Source organism: Cebus imitator, unplaced genomic scaffold, assembly GCF_001604975.1.
Source record: "Cebus imitator isolate Cc_AM_T3 unplaced genomic scaffold, Cebus_imitator-1.0 Scaffold251, whole genome shotgun sequence".
Lineage (NCBI taxonomy): Eukaryota > Metazoa > Chordata > Mammalia > Primates > Cebidae > Cebus > Cebus imitator.
In genome coordinates this window covers 2,152,700-2,172,785 of record NW_016107566.1, presented here as the reverse complement: position 1 = coordinate 2,172,785, position 20,086 = coordinate 2,152,700, and the positions used below count along the sequence as shown (strand labels likewise).

At 37.3% G+C, this 20,086-nt stretch overlaps 1 protein-coding gene across 1 annotated transcript in view; it reads left to right on the top strand.

Annotated features, from left to right (window-relative positions):
* Positions 1–20,086, top strand: part of DCHS2 (dachsous cadherin-related 2) — a 275,941-nt gene that overhangs the window by 107,275 nt on the left and 148,580 nt on the right. The window contains exon 2 of the mRNA XM_017498790.2: positions 11,389–11,580. Within this exon, the coding sequence (XP_017354279.2) occupies positions 11,389–11,580 (192 nt within the window). The remainder of the gene's footprint in view (positions 1–11,388; positions 11,581–20,086) is intronic.

The window sequence follows — 20,086 nt, the reverse complement described above, 5'->3', positions numbered from 1 at the left end:
CAAGCGATTTTCCTGCTCACCCTCCCGAGTAGCTGGGACTACAGGTGTGTGCCGCCACACCCAGCTAATATTTTTTGTATTTTTAGTAGAGACAGGGTTTCACCATGTTGGCCCGGATGGTCTTGATCTCCTGACCTCGTGATCCACCCGCCTTGGCCTCCTAAAGCGCTGGGATTACAGACATGAGCCACCGTGCCAGGCCGCTCATCTTCTCTTTCATAATAATGTTTCCATAAAATTACATTTATTTTTGAAAATTTGGGGAAGAAATGAATGGAATAAAAATATAAAAATCACTTATTCCCCACATTAAATTACTTAATACTTGGCTTATTTCCTTTTAGTTTTAAATTATATACATTTTTTTTTGGAAAAATTGGATTTTTATATGTAAATTTTAGTTGTCTTTTTTCTTACCACAATATTGTGAACATTTTATTGTGCCTTTAAATATACGGTTTTCATGCCCACATTGAATTATCTTTTATGGATGAATTTTAATTTATTTAACAACTCTTTTCTGATTGGACATTTGGATTTTAGAATAAATAATGCTACACCGTATGTTTTTCATACAAATATCTTTCTATGTATATTCTTAGAAATATGCTAAGAGAGTCAAGGAGATGGATATTTTTAGATTTTGGAGAATGTTTAACATGTATATGTGGTAAACACAAAGTTACTTTTCAGATGGGCTGCAAAAATAAGCATATACTTAATACATCTTCCCACAATGTAATCATTATTTTAATGATTGCCAATTTGGAATGCAAAAGTATTATTTTATTTTTATTGATTTAATTACAAGTGAAGTTGAATATCTTAAATACATTTTTCTATGAATTATCTGTTCATGTCCTTTGGCCATTTGTTTTTACTGAGCAATTTGGATTATTTTTCTTTTTAAAGGCCTCTTTCTATATTAAGCACATTAATATATTAATATGTATTTGTTGCAGATAGCATACCTAATTTTCCTTTAATTTTTTTGTGTATACTTTTGACATAATGGAGTTTAAGCATTTATGTAGTCAATTTATTGACTTTTTCCTTTGTGATCTGTTTTAATTTTGAAATTCTTCTTTGCTTTGAAATTTCTTTCCAATGAAAGGATCAGCCAAATATTTCTTTATATATTCTTTGTGCTTTAAATGATTTCATTATTTACTTTTAACATATTGGTATAGAATTTATTTTGGTGCGAGATTAACATCTGATTTTTCCTCATGTACTTTGCGAATTTTTCTAGCAATTTATGTGAACAAACCCACATTCTTCAGTGGTTCTCTTTGTCATATGCAATTTTAGTTTTAGTAGGATCTGTTTCAGGTCTTGCTTTTGTGTTCTATTGATCTATCTGCCAATTCTTTTATTAGATCACACTGTTTTAATTGTTTACTTTGTGACACCTTATGATAGGACATGTTACTTTCCATCCCTCTAAGCCCCATTGGTCTCCTTTCACAAAATTTCCTTAGACTGCTTTTTTGAGGTGGGGAGAAAGGACAATAATTAAGTAGTAGGATTTGTGATTCCTTAAACTCATTCTTCAATTAAGCCAATTAAAAACATGTTATTCTAACAACTTTTTTGGACTGTAAAGTGAGGATATATATTCAGCTTATTCATCTAATAGCTGTGTGAGTCTCTCTGAATATACATTTTAAAAGATAATACCTTTTAAAAGATGTTCTGTTTCCAACATCTTAGCAGTTTCACAGGCCTTGAGATAGTTTTCTTTCTTCCTTCCCTTCCTTCCTTCCTTCCTTCCTTCCTTCCTTCCTTCCTTCCTTCCTTCCTTCCCTTCCTTCCTTCCTTTTTCTTTCTTTCCTCTCTTCCCTTCCCTTCCTTTCTTTCTCTCTCACTTTCTCCTTCCTTCCTTCCCCCCTTCCTCCCCTTCCTCCCCTTCCCCCTTCCTCCCCTTCCTCCCCTTCCCTTCCCTTTCTCCCTCCTCCCCTCCCTTTCTTCCTCCTTTTCTTCCCTTCCTTCCCTCTTTCCCTCCCTCCTTCCCCCTTTCCCTCCCTCCTTCCCCCTTCCATCCTTCCTTCCTTCCTTCCTTCCTTCCTTCCTCTCCTTTCCCTCCCTCCCTCCCTCTCTCTCTCTTTCTTTCTTTCTTTCTCTTTCTTTCTTTCATCTTTCTTTCTCTTTCTTTCTTTCTCTTTCTTTCTTTCATCTTTCTTTCTCTTTCTTTCTTTCTTTCTTTCTTTCTTTCTTTCTTTCTTTCTTTTTCTTTCATCTAGCTGATTTTAGTTGTAGCATTTTAGTGGCTTTGAAAAAGTATTATGGATCTTATTCTATGATGATGTAGCTTCACTAGTAGATTGTGTTTTATGAGTAAAAAAATGATTCCTCAATGAGTGTTCAATGAGTGTCATGAAACATCTTGTTCTTATATATTTCCTCTGAAGAGCAATTAGAGAGAATAGTCATGAAGGTTATTTATTAAACGTGCTTGTATCCTATACATGGTATTAGATTCATTAATTCATGGAACAAACATTTCTAGCACTTTAGTATGAAGTAGCCACCAGTGCTGTGGCTGCTGGCGATGCAGCAGGGGTGGTTAGGGGTGGGGCAAGATCAGCGTAACGTTTGTCCCAAAGCTTAAATTTCAGTGGGGAAGACATGTTATTATCAATGTACAAATAAATAAAAATATATAATGCAATATAACATGGAGGTAAGTTCTCTGAAGAAAGCAAAACAGGGTTAAGAAAAAAAGGGTGAGACAGAGTTAAAGTGACACTCTTGACTAGAGCATCAAGCAAGGCCTGTGTGATTAGGTGTAAGAAGAGTAAAGAGACCTGAGCATGTTGTACTGAAGGCTGGAGGAAAGGCCTTGCTGGCACAGAGAACACCAAGTACAGTGGCCCTACGGTGGGAACAAGCCAGTGTTTTCCAGGACTGTGGAGGAGACTGGTGTGTCTACAGGGGAGTGAGGGAGTCAGAGAGGAGTGGGGGATGCGATCAGAGAAGTATCCAGGGGTCAGATTAAAGAGTTGGATTATGTTGGGTAGGATTGGAAGCTGTTAGAAGATTCTGAGCAAGGGAGTAATAGGATTTGGTGTCATTTCAAACAGTATCTCTCTGACTGCATGTAGCAGAAAGTGAATAGTGATATTGTTCACTAAAACTATTGGGAGGGTAGCAGACTGTGGGGTGCAGTTAGGTGGGAATGAGGAGTTGCCTTTGAGCAGGTTGCATTTGAAATGCTAATTAGCCACTTGAGAGGAGGTGTGAGGTGTGAGTTGGCATAGGAGGATGCAGAGTCTGGAACCCAGACAGAGATTCAAAATCGGGAGTCATTGGCACAGAGACTGGTGTAGTGCTGCAGGCTGGTCAGAGCGCTCGGGGAGTGTGTTAATTTCCTAGGGCTGCAAGAACAAATTACCAAGAATATGGTGGCTGAAGACAGTAGAAATAATCCTTTCTCACGGTTCTGGAGACGAGAATTCTGCAGTCCAGCAGGGCTTTGCTCCTTCTAGGGGCTCTGGGGACAATCTTTTTTTTTTTTTTTCTTTTGAGATGGAGTCGTCCTCTGTTGCCCAGGCTAGAGTCCAGTGGCATGATCTTGGCTCACTGCAGCCTCCACTTCCCAGGTTCAAGAGATTCTCCTGCTTCAGACTCCTAAGTAATTGGGATTATAGGTGCCCACTGCCACATCCAGCTAGTTTTTATACTTTTAGAAGAGATAGGGTTTCACCATGTTGGCCAGGCTGGTCTTGAACTCCTGACCTCAAGTGATCCACCCATCTCAGCCTCCCAAAGTGCTGAGATTACAGGTGTGAGCCACCACGCTTGACCACAATCCATTCTTTATCTCTTCCAGCTTCTGGTGGCTGTTGGTGTTCCTTGACTTGTGGCCACATCACTTCACTCTCTGCCTCTGTGGTCACATTGCCTCCTCCTCTTCTGTTGCACAGACCTTCCTCTACTACCTCTTGTAAGGACATTTCTTGGATTTAGGACCCATCCAGATAAGCAAAGATAAGATTCTCCTCTCAAAATCCTCAACTTAGTTGTGTCTGTTGCCATATAAGGTAGTAGTCACTCCATTATCAAATAGGAGAATGGTTACAGGTTCTGGGGATTAGAATATTGACAGAGCTTTTTGGGAGCCGACATTCAGTCCCTTACAAGCACTTAGTGTGGACTGACAAGAGGTAGTCTCAAGACCAAGCTCTGGAGTGCTATGGTGTTCAGAAGCCAGGAAAAGAACACAAAGCCAGTGAAGGAAACTGAGGTGAGGTCAGTAAGGTGGTGCGGGAGGAGGAGGGCCATAACATGGTGTCTGACAAAGGATGTGTTTCAATAATAAGGCAATGACTAGCTGTGTAAAAGGCTGCCAAATGATTCAAAGAATAAGGATCAAGCCTCAATCATTAGACTTTAGAACTTGGTGAACTTGCCAAGTGGTGTTCAGAGAGTGCCATACTTGCATTAGTTGTGGTCCCCAGTGCTGAATCCAAGCTCCCCTGGAATATTATAGTCCTATTTCAGCTGTAGGATCAGGGGTTGACCAGTGCCTCAAATGTAAAACATTATTTAATGATTTTTTTCTTCTTTTCTATTTCAAGTTCTGTGTGTGTGTGTGTGTGTGTGTGTGTGTGTGCGTGTGTGTGTGTGTGTGTTGTGTTAAGAACTTTGTTTCTTCAAACAAATTGTTATATGCTTGTGGGTAGAAAAATGGGAAATTGTAACAAGAAAAAATTAAAGTGAAAAAATTTAAAGAAAAAATTAAAATTATTTAATTTTAAATTTCATCTCAAGTGCTGCCATTTTTTCCCACTAGAAAACGTGTTTTATTGCTCTTTTTTATTGGGCTCTGAGACCTTTTTATTTTTTTTCACAACTTTTGCTGAGTTAAGTATACAGTTGCTTAGGAGTAGATAGAAGAAATATGACCAACACTGTCACATAATGCCTTTTGGGTGGGGTCTGGTCCGACTGATATAAATGGCTGGGCAGGTGGCCTGCCACAAGGCTGACCATTGATGTTGAAGAGGAGGAAGCCTCGCCCACATAAAAGGGGGCTCTCTTGATGAGGGGGGATGCAAGCAGATCCATTTCACTTGTAGAACATCCAGAAGCCATGGAAACTTGCCTTGAAGGACAAGTGATTTCAATTTGCCTCCTGTGTTTGTGACATATTCATAGGGAGGAATTCTTACCTAGATGTTAATATGTAGGAAGTAATAAAAATTATTTGCATTTTACTTTATTTTTTGTAATTTCACCCTTTATTTTAGATTCAAGGGTTACCATCTGCAGGTTTGTTATGTGAGTGTATTGCGTGATGCTGAATTTTGGGGTACAATTGATCCTATCACCCAGGTAGTGAGCATTGTAACTGATGGATAGATTTTCAACCCTCTCCCACCCTTCCCCTTTAAGTAGTCTCCTGTGTCTATTGTCCCCATCTTTATACCCATGTGTACATAATGTTTAGCTCCCACTTATGAGTGAGAACATGCAGTACTTGGTTTTCTGTTCCTGTGTTAATTATCTTAGGATAATGGCAGCCAGCTGCATTCATGTTTCTGCAAAGGACATGATATTGTTCTTTTTTAATGGCTGTGTAGCATTCCATAGTGTATATGTTCCACATTTTCTTTGTCTAATCCACCATTGATGGGTGCCTAGGTTGATTCTTTGTTTTTGCTGGTGTGAATAGTGCTGTTATGAATGTACAAGTGCATGTGTCTTTTTGGTAGAATGATTTATTTTCTTTTGGATATTTACTCAGTAATTGAATTATTGGGCTGAGTGGTAGTTCTTTAAGAAATCTTCAAACTTCTTTCCACAGTGGCTGAACTAATTTGCATTCTAACCAACAGTGTATAAGTGTCCCCTTTTCTCCATAGCCTCATCCGCATCTGTTAGTTTTTGACTTTTCAATGAAAGCTATTCTGACTGGTGTGAGATGGTATGTCATTGTGGTATTGATTTGCATTTCTCTGATGATTAGTGACAATGAGCAATTTTTTTCGTATGTATATTGGCTGTTTGTGTGTCTTCTTTTGAGAAGTGCCTGTTAATGTCTTTTGCCCACTTTTTAATGGTTTTTTTGTTTTTTGCTGGTTGAATTATTTAAGTTCCTTATAGATTCTGGATATTAGACCTTTGTCAGATGCATAGTTTGTGAAGATTTTCTCCCATTCTGTGGGTTGTCTGTTCACTCTGTTAAAAGTTTCTTATACTGTGCAGAAGCTCTTTAGAAAATTAGGTCCCACTTGTCAATTTTTGTTTTGGTTGCAGTTGCTTTTGAGGACTTAGTCATAAATTCTTTGCCAAGGCCAATGTCCTGAATGTTGTTCCTCAGTTTTCTTCTGGGATTCTTATAGTTTGAGGCCTTACATTTACATATTTAATCCATTTAAATATTTGTACACGGTGGATTATTGTGTATTAAAATTAAAAGTCATCCAGTTGAAATTAAAATTCCTGTAATTTTTGTATATGGTGAAAGGTAGGGATCCAGTTTCAATCTTCTGCATATGGTTAGCCAGCTATTCCAGCACCATATGTTGAATAGTGAGTCCTTTCCTCGTTGCATATTCAACTTTGTCGAAGATCAGATGGCTGTAGGTATGATGCTTTATTTCTGGGTTCTCTAGTTTGTTCCATTGGTCTCTTCCTGTTTTTGTACCAGTACCATGTTGTTTTGGTTACCATAGCCCTATAGTCTAATTTGAAGTTGGGTGATGTAATGCCTCCAGCTTTCTTCTTTTTGTTTAGGATTATTTTGGCTATTTGAGCTCTTTTTTGGTTCCATATGAATTTTAGAATACTTTTTTTAGAATTCTTTGAAAAATGACATTGGTAGTTTGATAGGAATAGCATTGACTCTATAGCTTGCTTTGGACAGTCTGGCCATTTTAACAATATTGATTTTTCTGATCCATGAGCATGGAATATTTTTCCATTTGTTTGTGTCATCAATGATTTCTTTCAGCAGTGTTTTGTAGTTTTCCTTGTAAAGGTCTTTTACCTCCTTGGTTAGATTTATTCCTAGATATTTTACTTTTTGGTGGCTATTGTAAATGGGAATGTGTTCTTGATTTGGCTCACAGTTTGAACAGTATTGCTGTATAGGAATGCTACTGATTTTTGTACATTGGTTTTGTATCCTGAAGCTTTACTGAAGTTGTTTATCAGTTCCAGGAGCTTTTTGGCAATCTTTCGAATTCTCTAGGTATAGAATTATATTGTCAGTAAAGAGAGATCATTTGGCTTCTTGTTCTATTTGGATGCCTTTTATTTCTTTCTTTTGCCTGATTGCTCTGGCTAGGACTTCCAGTACTATGTTGAATAGGAGTGGTGAGAGTGCATCCTTGTGTGATAAAAATTATTTAAATCTCAGAAAGCTAATATTGGAATTGGGGGATTTAAATATTATATTGATATTTTGCATTTTTATAATGTTTTATAATTTTTATAATGTGTTATAATGAAACTTGTGAAAGATAAGACTCAGGGAGAACAGTTCTGAGTTGGTAGAAATTTACAGTAAAATGTATCAGATTCACCTCTGTTTAAAACAGGTAAATTGAGATTGGGATGAAGAACACAGATATGTTACTGAGAGTGCTGTAATGTGGCTCAGTAAGTAGACGGAGGGATAAAATCCTCCTGAGATCTCCTCTTGGTGCTCAATCACCACCATGAGACTGCGATAATAGAGTTTGGCCAGGTGCCTCTTGCTTCAATTTATGTAACCATCTCTGGAGAAAGGACCCACGGAGCTTATTAACTGAGCACGATTCCTCTTGAAGTTTTGACAAAGCCATTTCCATTTTCTATTATTCAATTTGCCTAAATTTTGCATGTCAGTCAATGGATATTGAAAAATGTAAATTTTAGAAAGATGTCAAATTCTAGGCATTCAAGACCCGATATTAATCCTAGGAATTCAAAACCCAATAGGTGGGATATGTTGTTTGGGAATTCTAGGTCAATATTTTTAGGTATTTGGTCACAACCAGGAGAAAAACATTCTTATTTTTATGATTCTGAAACTCAGAATATGAACTGCTAACATAAATTGAGATCAATATTCTTATCCTACTCTTGATTCTTTATATTTTGCTTTGCCAAAAGTTTAGATGAAAAAAATATCTTGAAAGTGGTAATAAGGAAATTTGTTTTAGACAAGCCGAATCACTTATTAATATATACTATTAAATGCTAAGAATTAATTTTATAATTTAAAAGTTCATTGTACATGTCTTTCAATGAAGCCAAAGTTATTGAGAATACCATATGGTTTTAGAAGATATATTTGGTGTCTTCAGGAACTTGAAACTTCTAAATTATTAACAGCTGTCAGAATAGAATAAACCAAATATATTTGGAGTTCAGGTCTTTGTAGTGGGGAAATTTGTGGATTTTCTGCTTTAGCCTAGCTGATGAGAAGAATCACAATATGAGAAGAAGTGATGAGAAGAACGCATAAGTATGTTAGACGGTTACACAGGATGAACAGTTTTGCTACAGAATATGAAACAGATGAGAGGGAAGATAAATTTAAAGGCTGTATCATCAATTTAAAAATTAGACAATTAAAATGGGAAAATAACACTGCCAATTGGTAAGAGTTTCATTATGCCCAGGGATTCTCAATCTAGGCACTACTATCATTTTGGGCCAGATAATTCTTTGTTGTGAAGTGTATCTTATGCATTGCAGGATGTTATATAATACATTGTAGCAGCATCTCTGGCATTAACCCATTAAATGACAATAGAAACCTTTCTCCAGTTGTGACAACCAGGAATGTCTCTAGATATACTAAATGTCTTCTTGCGGGGCAAACTTGTCCCTAGTTGAGAACCACTAAGCTGGACTACTTCAAAGTGTTTCAAAAGTCACATTCTAATTATATGCTCAAGATAGAATAGGGTGAAGGAGCAGGTTTATTGAGAATTTTTGTTGAACATGTTGGCAGGATAAGGCTTTATTTGGGAAGTACTGTAATTAAGGTGTAGATCCTCCATGTACATTGTATTGATGAAAGGCTAATTATTTTGTTTTCAGTGTAGAGTTAAATACGTATAATAGCAGCACAAATATTATAGGTGACGAGATTGTCTTTTATTTTTGCCTCCCTCCTAAAAGCCTTACAAATATATATAGGACAGCCAGAGTTATTTTCCAAAACTAAATCTATAGTAGGGTGGCATTGGGTAGCCACTTCTGGGCATAACTTCACACTTGCTTCAGTTTCACTACCTCTGCTTAGAGACCTACATAATCTCATGTGCCTGTCTTCATATATTCTAGATTACATGACATGTGTGGCAGAGACTGTTTGTGTGCACCAAATATCCTTAGGCTTCTCTTCTTTGCTCAGCCTCCCTTGTAGCTAAGCTGGGGACACATAACTAGTTCTGCCCAAGGGAATGTGAGCTGAGCACAACTTCTGGACTGAGGAAATTAAAAGCCAGAATGCCTCTTCCATCTCTCTCCTCTTCTATCAGAGTGACTTTGGGGACCTTGTCCATATGTGTTCTTGTGAACCAAAGAAATATACCTGCTTCTTTACATCTTTTTTTTTTTTTTTTTTTTTTTTTTTTTTTTTTTTTTTTTTTTTTTCTCTTTTTCTGTGATGTCCCTTAATGGGAAGTTGGACGTTCTGAATTGATCTGCTTAATTCTCTTTTATTTCCAATTGTCGTCACTTTAACTATATTTCTGCTTTCTAGAACCCAGTTGGAACTGGATCACATGGAATAGAAGGTTCAGCTAAGACTTGAGAGCATAGGTGCCACTACTAGTTGCCTTTCTTCATGTTAATGATATGGTGAGAAACAGGTACTTGGGGTAAACAGTTACTTGGAATGGTGCTGCACATAACCTAGCACATGCATCTGAAGAAGGTCAGGAGATTTGGGAGCTGATTTTTCAATAAATAAAAGATTAAATGACAAGGTCTCAGACTTGGGAGGCAGCATATAGATCGCGGTCATTAGAGCATGCCCTCTGCTGCCAATTGCCTGGATACGAATCTCAGTTTTGACACTTATTCATTATGTGACATTTGGCCAGTTATATAAACTCTCCGAGCCTGACTTGTCTGATCCGAAGAATGAATATTAGTACCTGTGGGTTGTAAGTATGTAATGTATTTTAAGCACTTATAAGAGTACCTGTTTTGTAGCATAGAATCCTTCTTTCCTTCCTTCCTTCCTTCCTTCTTTCCTTCCTTCCCTCCTTTGCTTCCTTTTCTTTCCCTCCTTCCCTCTCTCCCACCCTTTCTTCCTTCCTTCCTCCCTTCCTTCCTTCTCTTCTTCCTTCCTTCCCTCCTTTCCTTCTTTTTTCCTTCTTTCCCTCCTTTTCTTCCTTCCTTCCCTTACCTTCTCCTTCCCTCCTTCCTTCCTTCCTTCCCTCCCTCCCTCCCTCCCTCTCTTCCACCCTTCCTTTCTATATTTCCTTAAAGTGCTTCTTTTACTGTAAATGCTATGTAGATGTACTATTAATTGGGTTGTAAATTAAAAGCATTATCTATCATGAGCCTATGAGCTCAAGAATTTTTTGAGTTTTATAGAGCCTGTTGTATTTCTCACTATATACTCCCACAGTTAGTATAAATAAGTTAAGTGCTTTCATCATTTTACTTGCTTCATCTTTTCTACCAGACACAGGACTGCTGGTAACATAAGTGGTACTTACTGCAAAAGAAGAAGGTGCCCTTTCCTCTGGGCATGTCAATGATTGTGCCTGTTTGGCAGGCACAGCATGGGCTGTATTTCATTCCCTGTGTGCCTACAGGCACCTGCAGACTGAATGCTACTCCACTGTGCAGGGCCCTGACTGGGACATTACTCCCAGAAGGAAAGCTGGCCAGGGAGACTCTACTCTCACATTCCATGGTGAATTCTCTCACTGGGATTGGGTTTCTAGGAATAGTAGCATTTACTGTCTTGATTTCTTTGCCCTCCCCTTGCTGCTCTCAAAGGTGGGAAGTATCAAGCCTATCACTCGAAGGCCTAGGTATGAGAGGGAATCAACAGATTGGTTGTCAAATCCTTAACTCGATGAGGACTTTTAAATCTTTAGGATTCGATGAGATTAGTTAGGTGTAGTGAATGAAATAAGAAGACAAAAGAACACAGGGCTGAGCCCTAAGGACCTTAAACCTTCAGAAATCATCTGAAAAGATGGGAGTGGGCAAAAGAGATTGAAAAGGAGAACTCACAAAGAAAAGAGGAAAGTGGGGGGGATTATCACAGAAGGTAAGTGAGGAAAGAGATAGAAAACCAAAGACTAGGCTTTGTGAATAGCTATGAGGGTTATGTGGTTGTACAAATTAGTGTAATAGTTCATGACTAACTAAAAAGTAATGCTAGCATTTCTGTTTCCTCCTGATCACCCTCCTGTCTCATAGGTGACAGCCTCCGATGCAGATTCAGGACTCTATGGCTTTATTGAGTATTCTCTTTATGATGGATTCCTGAGCTATGAAGCACCTCAGGCATTTCGAATCGACCCTCATGATGGGCGAATATGTGTTTCTCAAGATATCGACAGGGAAAGAGATCCAGCTACCTATGATCTCCTGGTGAAAGCTACGGACGGGGTAAGATTTTATGTATGAAGTCTGTTTTAAACATAATCACAAGTGAGCCACTGTGTATACATCACAAAGGACCTATGATTACCAACAATTCGCTAATTTTGTTGCATGTGGCACTACCTCTTTCCTTTGCTGGAGTTTTTTGAAGCAAATATCAAGCATATCATTTCACCCACAAATAATTCAATAGTATCTCTAAAAAATAATGACTTCAAAAAAACGGAACTAGAAAACATTAGCAATAATACTTTAATGATATCTAATATCTTTTCTATGTTAAATTTTCTCGATTATCTAAACATGTCTTTTATAGTTGATTTCTTTGAATGAGGATCCAAATAAGTTCACAAATTGATTTGATTGATATATTCTTTAAGTTTCCATCTATTACAGTGAGGCCTCTTACCTTTTCTACTATGGCCTTTTTAAAAACCAAATCATTTGTCCTGTAAATTTTCCACATACTAAATGTGGCTGATTACATCCTTGGGATTCATTTACCGTGTTCCTCTATTCCCTCTATTTCCTATGAACCAACATTAAAGATAGAGAGCTGATTGTTTTCAGATTCATTTAGGTGATGCCATGTGCTTCTTATTGCATCAGCAGACATATGCCATTATTTTATTAGACGCTGAAAAATGGTAACTTTTGAATTCTATTATTCCTTTTGCGTTGATTATCTGGAATTCTTTTTTTGTTGTTTTATTTTATTTGTTTGTTTATTTTTTAATTTAATTTTATTTTATTGCATTTTAGGTTCTGGGGTACACGTGAAGAACATGCAAGATTATTGCATAGGTACACATGTGGCAGTGTGATTTGCTGCCTTCCTCCCCATCACCTATATCTGGCATTTCTCCCCATGCTATCTCTCCCCAACTCCCCACCCCCCACTGTCCCTCCCCTATTTCTTCCCAACAGACCCCAGTGTGTGATGCTCCCCTCCCTGTGTCCATGTGTTCTCATTGTTCAACACCCACCTATGAGTGAGAACATGCGGTGTTTGATTTTCTGCTCTTGTGTCAGTTTGCTGAGAATGATGGTTTCCAGGTTCATCCATGTCCCTACAAAGGACACAAACTCATCGTTTTTGATGGCTGCATAATATTCCATGGTGTATATGTGCCACATTTTCCCTGTCCAGTCTATCATTGATGGGCATTTGGGTTGGTTCCAGGTCTTTGCAATTGTAAATGGTGATGCAATGAAGATTTGTATGCCCATGTCCTTATAGTAGAATGATTTATAATCCTTTGGATATATACCCAGTAATGGGATTGCTGGGTCAAATGGAATTTCTATTTCTAGGTCCTTGAGGAATCGCCACACTGTCTTCCACAATGGTTGAACTAATTTACACTCCCACCAACAGTGTAAAAGTGTTCCTGTTTCTCCACATCCTCTCCAGCATCTGTTGTCTCCAGATTTTTTAATGATCGCCATTCTAACTGGCGTGAGATGGTATCTCAATGTAGTTTTGATTTGCATTTCTCTGATCCAGTGATGATGAGCATTTTTTCATATGTTTGTTGGCCTCATGTATGTCTTCTTTTGTAAAGTATCTGTTCATATCCTTCGCCCACTTTTGAATGGGCTTGTTAGTTTTTTTCTTGTAAATCTGTTTTAGTTCTTTGTAAATTCTGGATATCAGCCCTTTGTCAGATGGGTAAACTGCAAAAATTTTTTCCCATTCTGTTGGTTGCTGATTCACTCTAATGACTGTTTCTTTTGCTGTGCAGAAGCTGTGGAGTTTGATTAGGTCCCATTTGTCTATTTTGGCTTTTGTTGCGGATGCTTTTGGTGTTTTGGTCATGAAGTCCTTGCCTACGCCTATGTCCCGAATGGTTTTGCCTAGATTTTCTTCTAGGGTTTTTATGGCGATCTGGAATTCTTTAACTAAGGAAAGTGTTCTCACAGCAACTATTTGATTACTCTTTAGTATAATTTATACAGGAAATGTGGGATAAGACTTGATTGTTTTTATTTTAGCAATTGTTTTGAATAGTAACTTGGTGTCTTAATCGTCTCCAAAGGTAAATAATAAGTTTTTTCCTAGTTTGAATATAAATTCCTGGATTTTAAAAAACTTGATGTATTTCAACACATTGTTGACCTTATCCTTTCTGGTGTTCTAATTGACCCATTCTTGATTCAGTGAAGGCACCTTCATTTTGATTCCTATGTCTTTTTTGTTGTTGTTAAACTTTCAAACTGACATATGAAATGCATACAGAGAGCTGCACAAATTATAAGTGTATAGCTCAATGGATTTTTGTAAAATGAACAGACCCATAAAAGCAAACAAGAAAACATGACCAGAACCCAGAAGCCCCCTCTTTGCCTCTTGTTGCAACTGTCCTCCCTCCTTCCCCCACCCCACATACTTCAAGCATTAGTATGCCAATTTTTTTTTCAGCTTTCAGTGAATCAAATCATACAGTATGTGTTTCTATTGAGTTTCTTTTGCTGAACATTTGTTAGGATCACTTATAAAGTTGTGTATAACAATAGTTTACTCATTCTTATTGGTTTATAGTATGTCTTTATATGAATATATAATAATTTTAATCTATTCTGTAATTTAAGGTATCCATTTTAGGCTATGCTTCTTTTAACATTCTTATATGTGCAATATATTGGACAAATGTAAGCATTTCTCTTGAGTATATACTTAGGAGTAGAATTGCACTCCTACCAGTAAAGTATGAAAGTTTTATTTGCTACACATTCTCATTAACATTTCATATTTAATGCCTTTTCTATTATAGCAATACTAGTACTTACATAATGATATATCTCATTGGGGTTTTACTTTGTATTTCTTTGATACCTAATGAGTTGAGTTTTTTTCATGTTTATTGCTATTTGTATAATTTGTTTTGTGAAGTGTCTATTCTTCACAAGAAGAAAATCCTTTACTCATTTTCTGCTGTTATTGTTGAATCTTTTTCTTACTGAGTTGCATGAGTTCTTTACATTTTTGGCCTGAAAGTCCTTTGTTGGATATATTTATTGCATATATTTTTCTCCCATTCTGTGGCTGGCCTTTTCTATCCTTAATGGTTTCTTTTGAAGAACAGAAGTTCTTCATTGTAATAGAGCTTAGTAGTTTCTCAGTTTGTTTCCATTTATAGCTAGTGATTTTTGTGTTCTTTTAAGAAATATTTGCTTATCTTAGGGATATGAAGGTGTTCTCTTATTGTATTCTTTCAAAACTTTTTTGTTTTACCTTTCATACTTACTTTTTTTCAATCTAGCAGGAAGAAGTTTTGTTATTTTTTCCCTACGGTTAACCCAGCACCACTTACTGAAATGGTTATTCTCAGTTTTACCTATTTATTCACCTTAGTGCTAGCAACATCTCTCTGAATTATTTTAGCTTTATCATAGGTCACCTTATCGTGTATTCTTTTAGCTTTGTCTTAACATAAGATTGTCTTGACTATTCTTGACCATTTGCATTTCCAAACGCTGTTTAGAAACATCATGTTCAATTTTCATTTTTTACAGCAAAGGTAGCCTATTATACACACTGTTTTGCACTTTGATTTTTTTTTTCACTTATTTTATTTTGGAGACTTTACTTATGTTTTTCACTTATACGTTTTGGAGACTTTCATTGTTTCTTTTTTATTTGCGTACCACTCCTTTATATAGACAGATCCTGCTAACACCTCTCTGGTCTAATCTTTCTCTTTTGAAATTAGTGAGATATTTCACCTATTTAAGCCATAAATTTTTTGGAAATAATGAGTCTAAATATATTTATTGCAAGTAAACACATACAAACGAGCATTAAAGTAAAGCCCTTTATATTCAATACTATACCCATGATATATTTGGTTAGATTTTTGCCAATACCTTAACAGGTGGTGTCAGGAATTCCTGGTTCTATGTAAGAAAATATGTAGGAAACAAAAAATAGAAGTAAACAAAATTTACATTAATTCAAGTCTATGTAGTTATTTGAAGCTCAATAGATACACACCAAAATATTAATTCAAGGTTTTAGAAATGTATTCTTGATAGATTTTGAGATAATTATATAATGCCATCCTAGAATTGAATAATGAGTTTAAATATTCTATTATCATGTAAACCACCATAAAGAATTAGTTATGTCTTCCAGGCTACCATCTGCTGTCCACTGTGATCTAAATGAGCCCCTGTTGATTTGACTTGCTCCCAGGTCCTGGTAGACAGGTGTAAGACAGAGATCCTTGTAGTGGTAGAACTGCTGTCCATCAGGAGAAGCAAGATCCCCTGCAAACACTCATAAGCTGTCTGTCACCTCAATGCTCCACCCAGCCTGGAGAGCATAGTGCCCCAGAAATGCATTAGGAATTTTGACTTTAACTCAGGTGTCCTTTCTGGTATTATAGATACAGATGTTGTTATATAAGCACGTTTTTGGCCATTAAAATATTCACCTCCAGAAAGGATCAATTCATTGTTTTCGGAGTGAGCAGAGAATGACACAGTTAGCCTTGGTGAAGGTGAGGAACGTGATGTTTCTACACTCTGAGTCTTTTTAACATCTGGTGTCTGGTAATGGGTTATCAGAGCTTCGAGGTCTCCTTTTCTCCTGAGGGTTTGCTTACCCTCCTTGTTTTGGCTGTGGTTTTCTCCTTCCTGCCCTCTTGCCTGTCTTGCAGGTGTGAGGCTGAATGGAGACCCAGGCAGGGAGCTGTGTGCAGGAGGGAACCCTCTTGGAAGCAGATCCCTTCCTGGAAATAGATTCCTGTGAAAACAGGGCCTGGTGCAAGCCCAAGGATGCATTTTAAGAGACAAATTCTAGAAGAGTCCTCTGCATCATAGGCTTTTAACAAATCCCTAACCTTCACTCTGCACCTAAAATTGCCTCCAACATTCCTTATGTTTGCTTCAGAATGTATGGAGAGCAAGCAACATATGTGCTTTCATGTCAGTGTATGTGTATGTATACACATATAGTGTATATATATATATATATATATGTATGTATAAAACATATATACAAATATACAGTTAACCAGTGTGCAGTGCTTATTCTGTTGACTGCATAACCCTCATGAATTTCTTCTGTGATAAACTGAGTTTTTCCGGGATGGATTCTTCATCTATCATAATTATTCTTTGGCACATTAATTAGCACTACATGTCCCTCAGAAATGCATAGTCAAAAAAGTTGGTAAGGAGAAAGATGACAAGGTTGGTAATAACTCAGTAGTCTTCCCCTGAAAGCAATGTAGACTGCATTCAAAGAATAAATTAACTCAGACAGGATCTTTTAGGTTTACATTGTTGGATTCTAGACCATAATGAATTTATTTAAAACATTAATCTGAGCCTTGCCAGAAGTCCTTTAACTTTATATTATTACCTTGCCAATCTATGGTTTTTCCTCTGATTCTCTCTTTCTAATAAATGTCCTGAAAGCCCTTTAGAAGAAAATTGCTGAGAACCCTTTGCTGGTGGCTACTAAGAGATTTTTATCTGCCAATAGAGGAATTTTTATTGTAAAATATGCCTGCTGTTCTTTGCCACTGCTCTATTTATCCTTGTGATGACTGTCAATATTGTTTTCAACTGAGTCACTTCTGTTCTACTGATTTTCCTTCTGAAATACTCTATTTTTGCTGCTACTGCTGCTGCTATTTATCTCATAAGTCATGAGAATGCTATAAAGTTACACAATGGAACCAAACAATTAGATTACATTGGCAATCAAGTTGTTTTTCACAATAAAGCTCTGTAATTTAATTATTCCGTGCTTATATCTAATTTTCTGTTTCCTTTTCCCATTCATTTTTAATAAATAGATTTTTTTGGTGTATACGCTTATTAACACTCTATCTCTATTTTTTGTTACATCCCGAATACTGTAGCTGACATATGTGTCTGAGATAAAGATATTTCAACTCCATCTCACCACTCAAGATTTAAGGGAGGATTTTGTCAGACTAGCAATATAGGAAGTAAATGGACTGAGCTCTTCATTGCTGTATAGATTCATGAGAAAACTTGGCTACTGAAGTTGTACTTACAGTTTGTGTGCAATGCAGTTACTACTAAAACGTAAACTTGCTGAGTAAAAAGGCACGCTCATTTTTATTTTCATAGATTATGTTCTTCCACTTTCTAACGAATGTTCAAGTGCTTATTCCTGCCTTTCATTTCCTTCATTGCCATCCTCCACCTGTTCTAGGAATAAGCAGTTGCCCCATCTCCCCATAGTCTCATGTTTTCTAACTAAATTGTGTGGAGCATATCTCGGATTCCCACCATTCTTTAATATATGACCAGGATGAATCCCAACATATCTTCAATACCCCTTTACCTCCTTCTAATCTGTAAGTGTCCCAGCCATTTATTATTGTCCATATTCTCCTCCCTACCCTGCCCAGTTCATCCCTTAATTTTCATCAGTCTCCTACTGATGTGATTTGGATCTGTGTCCCACTAAATCTCATGTGGAATTGTAATCCCCAAGGTTGGAGGTGGGGCCTTGTGGGAGTATTTGGGTCGTGGGGATGGCCTTTTCGTGAATGGCTGAGCACCATCCCCTCTTGATGCTGTTCTCATGACAGTGAGTGAGTTCTCATGAGAGCTGCTTGTTTAAAAGTGTGTAGCAACACCCACCCCCACCTCCACCTCTGCCGCCTCCTCTCTCTAGCTCTCATTCCTGCTCCTACCATGTAAGATGTCTTGCTTCCTCTTGCCTTCTGCCATGATTGGAGGCTTCCTGAGGCCTTCCCAGAAGGAGAAGCTGCTATGCTTCCTGTTCACCTGCAGAACCATAAGCCAATTAATCATTTTTCCTTGTAAATTAATTAGTCTGAGGTATTTCTTTACAGCAGTGTAAGAATGGACTAATATACCTATCCGCCTTCTCTGCCCTTCCAAACGCTTCCACCATGCTCTTTGGAATTCATGGTCCATTATTTAGTAAACTCCTTTATAAACTTAAGCTGGTCTCTGTTCCTTTAACTTCTTGCCCTGATTAAATACAACCTGTCCTCCAAGGATACCCATTCCTTTCTGCAGTCTCTCAAAGAAGCCCATATTCCACCAATCACAAGCTGGTAGGTAGTGAGTTGGGTGCCCTGCTTGTTGCCCAGGGCAGCAACCAAGTAATTTTTACTCCTTTCTCCATCAAAAATGAATTTCTTTTAAAGTTCTTGTTGTCTGTCTATACCATAGGTACCCCTCCTCTTTTGTTTTATTGCTGTCATGATTTAGACCTCCTTATTACTTAGGACTTTAAGCCCTTGTTCACAGTCTTCCACTTCACCAGTTTCCTCACCATTCTGGGAGATCTTACTATCTGTTTACTGAAAAACCCAACACCCTGAGCCTCTCAGTTCCTTGACTTTCTCCTTTCCAAGGATTGTCACCAGTAATTGCACAAGCTTTGACATCTTGGTTTCAAGCATGCTATATCCGATAAGCATTTTTAATCTTTCTGTCTAATTTACTGTAGCATGTCTGCTCTAATCAATAATTCTTCTCCCATGTTAAGATCATTGATTTGTTACCGATCACTAAAGTCACTCAGTTGCAAACTCCTTTTAGTTTCCCCATTCAGTAGAACTCTCCTGGTAAAACCCCAGCCCTGTGTAAATCTGACTGCCTTTTCTGCCCTTGCACCTCAGCAGCTGAATGTACTTGGAGAAAAATAACAGGTCTGCTTCAGAGAGGAAGGTCTTACCTTCCTGCCATCAAATCCACTAACTTATTTGTATATCAACTCACATTCTTTGCCTTCTTTTCTGTTATCTTTTTAGATATGTCCTTGTTTGCAACAAAAGCAAATCTCTCTGCTGTTTAGGGTCCCATCCATTCTAGCCTTCTTACAGATATCATTTCTGTAATGATTTTCTCTTTTTTCCTGAATTATTAATTTATCACATTCTTTTGAATGACCCTCATAAGCATACAGGGTATGATAATATTCTCTATCTTAAAAAATACCCCAGATTCCTTTTGATATCATGTACCTTTTCAGAAAACCATTTTATTCCTCTTCTTTCCTTCACAGCAAGTCTACTAAGATAGTTGTCTCCATTTTCTTACTTTTCAATCTTTGTTTGATCTATTTTTCCCTCTACACCTGTTGTATAAAGCTGCTTTTCTCTCTGTAGTTACTGTTGTGCCATATCCTGGGATTCTTTATTTATTTTTGTCATATTCATCCTCTCAATGAATTTGAAAATATTCTTTGAATGCCGCTTCTCTTGGATTTGGTGATATCACAACTTAGGTTTCTTTTTTCCCCCTTAACAACCTGGAACCTCATTTCCTTTCACCTTTGTTCACTGAATCATGAAATGTAGACTGGAGTTCATTGACATAGAAAGCTCACTGGAATAAAACAGTAGCTCACCAGAGCTAAGAGATGTGAAGGAGAGATATTAATATTCTATTATTCAGGAATCTCAGAAGGCAAGAACAAAGAGAGTAGAAAGCAGACAATTATCAAAGTAGAAGTAACAGTAGAAAATGTTCCTTCTGCTGACTGCCCTAG